At 37.6% G+C, this 12,505-nt stretch overlaps 1 protein-coding gene across 1 annotated transcript in view; it reads left to right on the forward strand.

Annotated features, from left to right (window-relative positions):
• The window catches only part of KIF13A (kinesin family member 13A), a 104,646-nt gene that overhangs the window by 42,981 nt on the left and 49,160 nt on the right, over nt 1–12,505 (forward strand). Inside the window, exons 4-7 of the mRNA XM_053946240.1 lie at nt 2,738–2,798; nt 10,168–10,260; nt 10,755–10,935; nt 11,960–12,047. Coding sequence (XP_053802215.1) covers nt 2,738–2,798; nt 10,168–10,260; nt 10,755–10,935; nt 11,960–12,047 — 423 coding nt within the window. The remainder of the gene's footprint in view (nt 1–2,737; nt 2,799–10,167; nt 10,261–10,754; nt 10,936–11,959; nt 12,048–12,505) is intronic.

Raw genomic sequence — 12,505 nt, forward strand, 5'->3', positions numbered from 1 at the left:
TTTTATCATCTTTTCTGTACAACGGTTATTCTTTTGGTAGCATGCTGTCCTACAGATATTTCCCATAAATGCCTTCTGGATGTAGATGTTGAAGAGCCTTGCTGATTGGGACCACATTCTTGCTCCTGTGCGCCTTAGTTTTACTCTGTTAATTCCTGTGTTTGCAATCTGTTTTCCCAAAGGTCTCAGTTGTCCATAAAATTGTTTTGGTTGGGTGAATCCTTAAGGTATGGTTGCTGGGAATGTTCAAGGTTGCTGTTTTGTCATCACTAATCAAAGCAATGTTTAAGTGTTTGCCTGCCTGTTTTAATGGAGAGGGGAGTTTCGCTGCAGCTGCTCTGCATGTTTTGCAGATAGTGCATGCTCCAGCAGTTTCTGCCTTTTTGCCTGACACTTATTTTTTTAAAGTAATCTTGTTACTTGTTAGAAGGATTTGGCACATTTCCAGAACAGTATTTATAAATAGACTAAATCCAAGCCCTGGCCTTTTTATGTTTATTATGGAAACAAACTAAAATGCTATATTTACATTTGTTTTATCTGAAGGCAGATTTTTTCTCTTCCTATTGCATAATCATTTTTGACCTTTTGAAAACCAGTCTGGCCAATTTTTACCATTTTAAAAACATCTCAATAAAATCTGCTTTTCTAGAAGAAATACTTGGCTGCAAGCCATATTTTAGTTTTAAGAGTCTCTTTGCAAGATCAGTGTTTAAATTAGAAGTCATTGAATGATCCTGTCTTCATTTTCCATGTTAACTAAGGGGAAAATGTGTAGGACAACAGATTAAATTGGCCTGTAGTAGTGCTGTATTGACATTTAAGTAATTACACATGAGCATGTATAGCCAGGTAACTGGTCTGTGTGATCCACTGCAGATAACACTTAGTTTTAAGGGGGAAAGAATGGTCAGTTTTGGAGCATTACAGTAGGGTCTGTTTTTTTTCTGTAATTTAATTGCTTGCCATTTGATCATCAGAGAGACTAGGTATTGTTAGCAAGTCCAGTGACAAAAATTTCCATAGAATTTGAATATGAGTAGAGAAACATATTGGATTATAGAAGTTAAGGTTTGTGTTCTTACTGATGACATGGTTTTATGCCTAAATTTGATGATCAAATGCACAAAAGGTAATTTAAAATGCCCTCAACTTAAGTGAATGTCTGAAGACAAGGTGGAGTAACTGCTGCATTTTACTTGCAGTTCAGTGGCCAAACGACATCTTTGACTCAGTCACATCAAGGATCATCCTGATTCATGATGATGTCTGATTCTGTTTGTGCTGCAGTGACTCAGGCCTCCCTGTTAGATTATTATTATGGGTTTGTTTGTTTTTTCTTCAGAAGGGAATTCCAGAATTCTTCACTCTTACAGACTAAGTGTTGTCTCAGTATTAAGTCTTCTCTAAGGCCATTTGATGCGTTTTGCTTTAAGCTGGAGGAAAGGGAAGGAGGTGAGGTTGTTGTGCTAACCTGGTGTTACCTTGTGTAATATTTGCAGCAGTAGATGTTCTGGGAAGGGTTAGATTGCAGCATATCTGTAGATTATGTTATGTAGTAACTCTGAATAGCTGGGACTTCAAGATGTTCTTCATCCCCAAAGCCAAACGAAAGTGATCCATCTTCATCCTCACCTCAGGATTTGTCCCTAGGGAATTTGCATATTTTGGCTAACAGAGCCTGTGGCTCTTGCTCTACACTGATATGCATGGTTTGTCCCACAAAGGAGATCACCTGTTGGATGACCAGGCAAAGACAGTCTTTGGCAAAGTTTTATTAAAAAGGTGGTTTGAGATTTTCCCCACCTCTTGTGCTTTCCCCCAAAAAAACCCAAACCAAATAAGAAAACCAGAATCTATACTGTTAACTCATCCACAGTCAGTTTATCATGGCAAAATATGGAAAATACACTGCAGCTTTAGGTGTGTTTGTAGCAACCTAAACCTTCAAAAAAAAAAAAAAGTTAAATGTCCGTCATGATGTTCTGGAATGTGCAGGAAGAGAAACTTGGATGAAATCCCAGAGTGTTAAGTGGTTTTACAGGACACTGTTCCAGGTTTGCAAGCCCTCTGAGCACAGTATTGAATTTCATTCAATTTCTCCCTGGATCTCTTGACTGAAGTGATATGAAGTCTTTTCATTAGAGCAGGCTCTGATAACTTGTTTCTCAATAGAGCTGCATCTTCTATTTGTAGTTTCTGGGCTTCCTCTATGGAGATGCAGTACTGTACTCTTTGTTTAGATGGATAATCTAATACTATTTATTTGCTCTTTAAAGCTTGTGAGTAGTAATGCTCTTCTAAGTATCAGAAGTGCATCCCATGGTAAAACTTGTGTGTATTGTGCTGATGTCTGCTGAACAGTCATCTCACCAAATTCTGTATATTGAGTCCTTGTGCTGCTATTACCGTTAACAGAAACATTTGTCACTGTTGGTGCCTGGAGAAGAGTGGAGTTAATTATTAGGTTTTGTCTGTGTTTTGTAATCTGTATTAGGGAAGAGAGTAAGGAGCAATCTGTATATTATCATTCAGGTAGAAAACAAGTATTGAGCTTTGTAACTCTCATGATTGCACAAAAGTATTTCTGCTGGTTATGCCTTTTTACAGTTCTGATTTAGGATCTGCAGAATTAGTAGAGCCCAACTGCACTTACAGTGTCACACATATGTACTGCTTTAAAACCAAAGTCTTATAGCCAGGGTTCCTAATTTGTCTTTTTTATATGCTTCTACAGGTGTTTGCCTTTGATCACTGCTTCTGGTCCATGGATGAATCAAACACCACAAAATATGCAGGTAAACTATTTTCTGTATGTTGGACAATGTAAATAATTTGAGAATATATGGGAGTTTGGGCCTTTGTTTTTTTTGCAGTTGATTTGGGGTTGTTTTTCTTTTTTTTTTTTTTCATTTTACACTGTGATGCTCAAATGACTTCTTCACAGAGGCAGACTTAGCATTTTTACAGGGATTGAGTCATCTGGGTACTAGCTCCTCAGCTGAGAAGGAATGCAAGTTTTAAGGTGCCTGCGACTCTGTTCAGGAGGGGTGCTTTTACATCTAAGCTATAACTTGTCTTTTTTATCACCTGGAAGTGCCTTTTGTTGTTTCTGTCACTTACAATTTCATTTCTGCATCAGCAATTACTTCTGACTGATGCTAGTGATGAATGTGCATGTTTTCAGTACTCTGCATCTCTCTGCATGAGAGGGGAATAAAGCATGTTCTCCTCAGACAGTGTGGTTATATCTCAGATCTTTCAAGTGATTCATAGTCTGACTGTTCAGAACCCTAATGTGTTTTGAGTGATCAGCTTTATGACTCCTTCCTCCCAAAAGCTGGATAATCCAAGTAAGACTGTAATCCTAGCAGTTTTCTCATAACTGGATTTGTCTATTAGTATATTCATATTTTATAAGAGGACTTGTTTTGGTAGACAGAGCTCTGAACACTGGGATTTCAAGGCTGTGGTCCATGGAAAGGAAAAAACCCCAAGCATTCAGTTTGGATATTCATATTATGAAATTTTGTGGCTCATAAGAAATCTTGAAAGATTGTAGGCTTAATTTCCTCAAAGTTTATGATCAGTGATCTCATAAATGAGCTGCCATGTATGTGTATTAAAAATATATCTCTGACTACTGTAGGCTCTGGTATGAAATCTCAAATCTTAAGGACTGCACTATATTTCTTAATTGCCTGAGCAAAGAGAGGCTTCTTCAGGAGAAAAAGTTTTTCACTTGTTCAGCCTCCAAGAGCTGTGTTTGCACTGAACAGGTGCACTGCACAGTATTTGTAGCTCAGGCTGGGACAGCCATTGGAGTGCACAGCACCTTCTTATGTGCCTGCACACCCCTGTTTCCTTTAAAAGGAAGGAGGTGATAATGTGCACCCATATCTTGGCCCACGTGCACGTGGGAGCTCCACCTGTTGGGTACACCATGGCACTAACCCACAGCAGAGACAGGATGGACCTGAGAAACACTCCTAACCAGTTAAACTTGTTTAACAGATAAACTGTCTCGGTTTAACCCATCTCCAGGTGAATTCAGTGGGGTTCTAGATCTATTTATTTTTCATTTGAGTGAAAGCTAGATCTCTCTAGTGTGTTTCAGAAGTTGTAATTGGATTTGTCTTATCTAAGAAATGAAGTTTTATTATCTGTATGTAGATTAACCTCTTGTTGGACTGGTTTTTAGAAAATGGTGTCTCACATCTCCTCCATTTTTTTACTGGCTAGAAAGTTATGAGGTGGTTTTTTTTTGCCTATTCCAGTTAATATTCCTGCCTGAGAAAAAAGAAAACTGAAACTGGTTTTTGGCTTTGGGGTTTTCCCTTATTTTGTTTGGTGGGGGCTTGGGGGGGTGTTTTGTTGGAGTTTTTTTCTTGGTGGAAGGCTGTGTGGGAGGCTTTGTTTTTTTTTTTTTTTTTTTTTTTTTTCTTTTCAGAAATATGCTAAGAATGTGATCTTAAAGACTTGCATACAAAAAAACAATGGTTTCACTGTTTTTGTTGTTGTGTTTGTTGTATGATCTTGAGGCTATCTTGTGACTGCTAGCCCTTATGTTCTAGAATATAATTAATTTGATACAGTATCAAAACTAAAATAATTAAAAACCAAACCCATAGTGTTTCAGGCCTAAGTTACTGGGCTGTTCACCTGCTTAGGCATGAGTTGATGCTATCCTATACAACAGTAGCATTTCTTGGTCCAAAAACTTCTTAGGTCCAAAAAACCAAATGCTGATAAGGTAATATTTCAGGTTTTACATATTGTTAATATTAATGCTCCTTAAGTCTGTTTTCGCAGCTTGGCCTCAATGTGCATATGTGTTAACAAAAAACGAAATTACAGTAACTGGATTTGGTTGGGATTTCTGATAACTTCTTTGGCTCATAGAACAAACCTCCATTGTCCTAGGCACCTTGTAAATAACCATCTTGTCTTGCATCCAGAGACTGTTAATGCTGTAACAGTCTTTGGTACAATGTTAGCGTCCCAACAAGTCATCTGACCACCTGACTTCTGGAGCTAAACTGGTATCTCTTGGATGCTGGACTGCAGAAGGAATGCCGATCTGGAAGCTAGGTGCATTAAGCACTCCCTGCCCAAAGTACCTCTCTGTGGATGTGTAAATTCAATGTCATTGCCAGGAGCAGGGATGAGTTGCACAATTAAAAGGAAATGTATAAAGCTTGAAAGCTAAGTCCAGACTGCTTGAAAATGTAAGAGCTTTTTGTGTATGAGCTTTAGGCTGAAGTAAAATTCTTAGAAAAGACATGTGCGATGAATTTAGTTCCTTGAAAAACCCTTTTATCTGTATCACAGAAATACAGTGAAAGGTTTAACAAGTACTGGGCTGCCCTATCAGTCATTGCTCTCTGTGCAAAACCAAATGTGCTCATCTTGCATTGTGTTGAATGGACATATAGTTGTGTATATCATACTGTATTCAAGATTTAGCTGATTGACAAGTGGGTCATGAGAACACAAAGAATGGTGTGTACCACAGACAATGTATGTGGATAACTCTTCCTTGCTGTTATTTTTTTAATGTCCATAAACCCAAAGTTTGTCCACTCCAGGAAATGCACATTTATTACAGGATCTTTAAAACTATCACACATTATCAGATTGATTTTATTTCTCACTTTATTGATCAATCTATGCTACTGTCAGCACATAGTAATATTATTTGCTCAAGAGTGAGATTCCTGTTTGGATAAACTAAATTGCATGGGTAATTGAAAACAATTCTCAAGCTCTGGGGGTGTAGGGCTGACCCTGAAATGGTATTAGCCATCTTTCTTTTATCAGAGATCTTCAACTTATTTGGCTGAACATAAGGCTTATTTTTTTCATACTAATTTTCTTTCTGTGCTCATGTTCGGGAAGTAACTACCTTATCTTTTCAGCACTTGAAAACATGGGTATTGTTGCTGTTGGCAGCAGAATTGCTTTTTTAGCAATTTTTTTCCTGTTGAAATGGAAACTGCAGTCTTAAATTCTAAGTCATACAGTGATATCACCAACAGAAATATGAGGGTAACCTTCATGTAACGAAAAACTTGTAGAGGGCATCTCTGCAGCTGTCCTTGCAGGACTATCTCTTATAAAGACAACAGGGAGTCTGGAGTATAGAAGAGAAGTAAACTCTTTACAAGCCTTTGTAGAACTGGTGCTCTGATCTCTGCCCCCTAAGATAAGGGGATACTTTAACAACTTGATATATTGTGTTAGAGAGAACCTGTCCAACCTGTCCTGGAACACTTCCAGGGATGGGGCCTCCACAGCTTCTCTGGGCCACCTGTGCCAGTGCCTCGTCACCCTCACAGTAAAGAGGTTTCTCCTTATAACTCATCTAAACCTATACTCTTTCAGTGTGGGGGGCTTTTCGTTTGTTTTTGTTTGGTTGGTTTTTACACTGAATATTGATGCTGTACATTTCTGAACAGTTTGTGTCTGTGTTATTCCAAGCAAGGAATGGTTTGTGCTGATCATCACATGCTAGCTCCTTTACTTTTTTTCTGATAATTTTTTTCTGAAAGACATAGTTAGATGTTTGGTGCAAATATGGATCTCTCATTGGGAAGGGGTGAAGAAGAAGTCAATGAAATAGTTTTTGAGGAGGGGGGGAATTTGGTTGTAAGACAGAATGAGTTTGCCTTGATCTGGAAGAGGGATGAGCATTGTCTATCAGCTGCAGTAGAGGTGTTTTGAGAGTAAGCAAAATAGTTTATTACCATTTGGTCATGGCTTGAATGGGTCAGGAGTCAGTTCATGGGTAAAGGACACACCTGCTTGCCTTGAAAAGCTCACAGAGACAAATAACTGCTTGGCATTTTGGTGAAAAGAAGGATATTGAGAAATTCTCAGAGATGAGAACAAAGGATTCTTTTTACAAGCCTGGACAACAGTAAGACCCTGTTGAAGTCTGCAATGAAGTGGATTTTTAAAAGGAAGAAAAGAAACCCTTCAGTTTGGGAAGGATTCAAGAGATGGCATAAATAACTACTCTGCTGCACTTAGGCAGGTCCATTCCTAGGACCCCCCGCTGTATTGACTTGCCCGTGGATTTTTCATAAACTCACTAACCTGCATCATGTTTGGCCTGAAATCTCAGGTCTATGTTTCTGCAGGCTCCTGAAAGGCCATACACCTGACTTGAAGCTAAACTGTAATTTTACAGGAAATATGTATGCTGACTGCAGCACTTTCCTTTTTAAAAGGAAGCAAACCAGGCAATTGACTTAAAGAACTCTGCCCTTCTACTCTCAAGAGAGACAGTGAGTTGTGGAGTTTGAGCAGACACAAGTGTCTTGTCTACTTGTAGTTTTCACTTAACATTGAAGGTGTTCCTGGTCTGCAAGAAAAATTCACTAGACTTTGCTTCCCTTTCCTCAAAAGGATGCGCAGAAGGGAGATCCTGGTGTGTGAGAACTGGCAGCTCATCTGCATACCCTGGGCTCCCTGGCAGCCGTGGACATGCTGTCCTGAGCTTGCCCCTGCTCTGAGCAAAAGGTGGGAGAGGAGATGGATGTCTCTGGCCTTTAGTTGTCTCTAAGATGCTAAATTGTCTTAGCCAGCTGGAAGATTGGGAATTCCCTTCTTAAAGGCTGTAAGGGTTAATGTAGGGGAAATCCTCCTGTTAGGCAATTTTATTTTAAAAATTTCTCCCATTTGCAGAAAATTAAGTCATAAGTTAAGCCCCCTGCTTACCTCTTTAAATGCTAGGCGTCTGTGGAAGAAAAGTCACATAAATAAGAAAAAGTATGGATTGCAGGCAGTTTAGATTTTTTTAGCAAAACAGAAATGCAGCAGTGTTGACACTGGATCTATATTATTTCTTTTGACTGTAAATGCATATGGACATAATTTTATATGATACAGAATTTGTAATCAGTTTGCAGACCCACTAATAAAATTCAAGGGGGAAGCAGTGTGGTTTCTTAATGAAAAATAGCAAAATATCATGGATGATATACTGCTACTCTCAGTGCCCTGCATTTGCAAGTTAATAAAATATCCATATTTGAAGTTCAGCATTTTGTGTTCTTTTCTGTGAGTGCACTTAAAACCAAATCTTATTTTATCCCATGATCATTTGACTGGTTACTGTAAACAACACTCTTTAATGACCCATTTGTCTGTGGTGGTATTGCTGAGCTCTTCAAATATGTAATAAAAATACCGTTTTAGGGTTATATATCAGTGTCTCATTGATTTTCTGTTTGTGACGACAGTTTGAAAATTAAGTATCTCCTGAAAAATAAACCCACCTTTGCTGGTGAGATTTAAAGTGGATTTCTTCCCTGATAATTATCAGTGAAGGAATCTGTAGGTCATCCTATGGTCATTATGACCATGCACAGTTTTAGAGCACTTTGGTATTTACTTTTTTTTTTCCCCGTAGGAAACATGGAAGAGGTTACTGGTTTATTGCTTGTCAGAAGTGGGTGATAAAAGTTTTTTCCTCTTCTGACAAAAGGTTTTGCCTTCCACTCACAATCACTGTGTAATGTATATATGCTTTTTCTTTTAATATTTATACTCGGCTTCAGTCTTTGCTTGATTTTGTGTTCTTACTCAGCAAGATAATAAGTGGCTCCCTCAGGAGCTGGTTAGAAAGCACATTTTTGTTTATTCTACATTCTTATTAAAATCTTCTGCTAATATATTTCATTCATCATGAGTTGAACATCCTCTGTTTCCAAGCTGTTGAACAGTGCTCTCTCAGCTTAGATATTATAAAATGACCAAATGACCCCTAGTTGAAGAAGTGACTGATTGAGCATGGTGAAGGAAGTGGAGTTACTCTAGAATACAGTGGATTTTCCTCTGTTTTTAGTTCCTATAGTCAGTGTTTCTCAACTGTGTTAATGCAAGTCCAGTGATACTTTGGAACTTAAGAAATTCAGGTAGAAAGACACACAAAAAGCATTTTATAGTGTGTCGCTGCACTAGTTGTTTCTTTACAGGAGAAAAAAAGTAGGTTATAATAAAAGGAAAATGAAAGTAATGTACTTTCTTGTCCTATTTACATGCCTCTAAAACATTCTGCAGTCATTCCAGAGGTGTTTCTGAAGGAATTCTCTGGTCTACACAATGTAGGTGTTCTCATAAGTAATTGTGTAGCAAGATTTATGCTAGTGTATGCCATTTTGAGAGTACAGAAGTCACTACTGCATCCATAGTGAGAAATAATTTCTCCCAACTGACAATTGCTGAAACTCCTATACCAAGATGAGAGAGGCAGCTGATCACAGGTGTTCAGAAAGTCACCAGACAGTGAATCTAAGTTTAAAACCATACACCTGAAGGTGAACAAATACTGTCCTTAGCTCAGCTCTCCTTGTTTTGGTTGTACACACAGCTGGTGTAATTGTCTGATCAGAACTCAAAGCAGACAACACAACTCTTTGTGGTGTGCAAATTCTGGGCTTTCCTATTAAAAAAAAAAAACAAACAAACAATATGACTACTTTCATCTTCTACATCTGAAAGATTGAAGTGCATCTAAAATCTGCCTGGCTCAGGGAGAGAATTTTCAGACTATCAAATGCTGCAGGTGATGTTTCAAATTATGGATTTGGCAGAATATGTCCTCAAACTGCTCTGTTGAAGTCTCGCAGCCTCCTAATACACATTTTCTTCCTGGATGTCATTGGAATGCTTTTATCTTGGTTCCAACATCACCTTGCCACAGGGGGGTTTGTAATGGCATATGGTGAAACTTGAGGCTAGTTCCCAAGAGAACAACTACTTATTCCTATGTGCCCCTAATGTCCTGGTTCACCAATGGGTTTCATTGAAATTTTGTTACAGGACTCTTTTGACTCTTTTTGTTATAGAACTCTGTGATTAAATAATGCATATTAATTGCAGAAACCACACAGAAATAATAAAAAATGTAGACATTTGTGTTATTTTCTAAGCATTCAACTTCTATGACACCTTTTGAAGAACTGCTCAGTTTACAAGATAATCAGCAATATATTTAAACACAGGTAGCAACAGTTTTGATCTTGTCACTCAGTTGTACATGAATAATATGTTTCCGTTGGTGCTCTTAATGATAAAAATAATGTGCAAGCCTTTTTTATGCTTGATTTTGGTTAATTTTATTATTTTATACAATTTAAAATAAACCAAACTATTTTCTAGGTCAAGAAGTGGTGTTCAAGTGCCTTGGAGAAGGAATTCTGGAAAAGGCCTTTCAGGGATATAACGCTTGTATTTTTGCCTATGGACAGACAGGTGAGTGTCCTAAGTGGAGAGAACACTTTCTGCACATGGGAAGTGAGAACAACAAAACATAAATATTAAGGTAGATAACATTTAAAAATTGCATTTTGAAATATCATGATATTTCATATATGTCTAGTACAAGCAGTGACAAGTGAATTCTTAAAAGCAGCTCTGTCAGTATGATCCTGGTTGCTACCTGTTGAAGCCTCTTTTAAAGTGTGAAAGGAGTAGCCCCTACTGGAGATTGATTCTGTTTCTAGTGTTTAAGTGTGTTCCAAGGGGCCCCAAGTAATGTCCCTACTGAAAGAAACCTTCAGGATAATTTCTCTTTTTGTTTACCTCTACCTTGTCCAAAGAATAAGCTATCTCTCTGGAATAACATGTCATGTTGTTCTGATACATGTTTCTGCAGCAATAAAAAGAGAATTAAAATGTGTTTCTTGAATGAATGAGTAATTAAGAAATTATATTCTAAAGCATTTTCTTCTCCTTTTTTCTTTTAGGTTCAGGAAAATCCTTTTCCATGATGGGCAATGCAGAGCAGCTGGGTCTGATCCCACGGCTCTGTTGTGCTTTATTTCAGAGAATCTCTGTAGAAGAAAATGAATCTCATACTTTTAAAGTCGAAGTGTCCTATATGGAAATCTACAATGAGAAAGTCAGAGATCTGCTTGACCCAAAAGGGTGAGTAACTTCACTTTCTCCCACAGCCTTCTGTATTTTTGTCTAAACTCTGAAAATAGGAATTGGTTTTGGAAGTCCCTGAGAAGGTTTTTTCAGAATGTATGTTTATATGACTTCTTTAGAGAGGATTAGGTATCAAACACCAGAAAGAAGAGGATATTCATGTGAAGCTTGTATATGGAATAGTAACTGGTGTGATTAATTTAAACATTCGGATACCATCCTACTGATGCAAACAAATACTGTATGAAGTACTTTACCACCAGAAAGCAAGACCACATATGAGTAAATTCTGGGGTATTTTTGCCAGATGATACAGGCAGTATTTGTGTAGGAATTTTCATCAGCTAGGAGAAATTTGAAGCTTATTTACAGCTTGGTCCTTATGGTTTATATATCGAACTTTTTTGAATGTGGAAAGGTGACACCTTAGAATTTACTTAGGAATTCTTCTGTTTTGTCTACACAGGAACAGTGGTTAGGCACTCTGGCTTGGAGATGTGTATACAGGAAGTAGTTTGACAAGACTTGTTCAACTGAGCATTGATATATGTGGTTTATATTTTAATTCTTGAACAGAACTGCTGAAGGTGTTGTATGCAAGTTAGTTAACAAGATAGATTTCAGACTTACTTGGTATGTGTCAATAAAGTATAGAAAATGTGATAAGAATGGAAGCTTTAGCAAATTGCTGGGGGAAGGGTTTTTAGTCTCCTTTTTTTTGTTGTTGTTGCTCAACATTCTTTCTGCCAATTAAGGCATTTCAGGTTTTGTTCCAGCCACAAATACTGGGGTGGGAAGATGCATTAAAAATAATTCATGTATATAGATCAAAACTGGTTAGATTGGTTTGAGTTTTTATTGTTTGAGTTAAAAATTCAAGAATATTTTCTTCTTCCTGTTATAATTAAAAAATACATAAATTGACTTCTGCTATATAAATGGTACTTATTTCATATTAGGGTAAATTTTGGATATCCATGCCAATTAGTAGATTGTGCATGAAGTGTACTTTATTCCACAGGAGTCGGCAGTCCCTCAAGGTTCGAGAGCACAAGGTGTTGGGTCCATATGTTGATGGCCTGTCTCAGCTGGCTGTTACAAACTTTGAGGTAAATCTAAGCCAGGGACAAGTTTATAAATAACATCTATGTACATGAGCAGTAGGAGTCTCAGAAGAGGTAAACTAATGTCTATTCAGATATTTTGGTTCTTGAGTGATTATGGCCTCTGGCCTTATTGGCCGTAATCACTGGCCTATTAGCCACATATGGCCGAAGATCTTTAATTCTTCAGGAATATTTATTTCATGTGGAAGCATTGGGTTTGCCCTTATATTGTCAGTTACAAATATAGCAGTGGTAACTCATTAATTGGCAGTTCCACTGCATATAATATATGCCATGAACACTACATTTGCTTGACATAGGAAATACAAGGATTCTAAAATAAGGATATTAGTCTTCCAGCATGAATTTGACTTTGTTGTTGAATACTGCATTCTATTTTATATATGTGTGTATATAGGTAATTCATAACTTAAATCAAAGCAGCATCTAAGCCCACTTGA

Source organism: Vidua chalybeata, chromosome 1, assembly GCF_026979565.1.
Source record: "Vidua chalybeata isolate OUT-0048 chromosome 1, bVidCha1 merged haplotype, whole genome shotgun sequence".
Taxonomy (NCBI): Eukaryota; Metazoa; Chordata; class Aves; order Passeriformes; family Viduidae; genus Vidua; species Vidua chalybeata.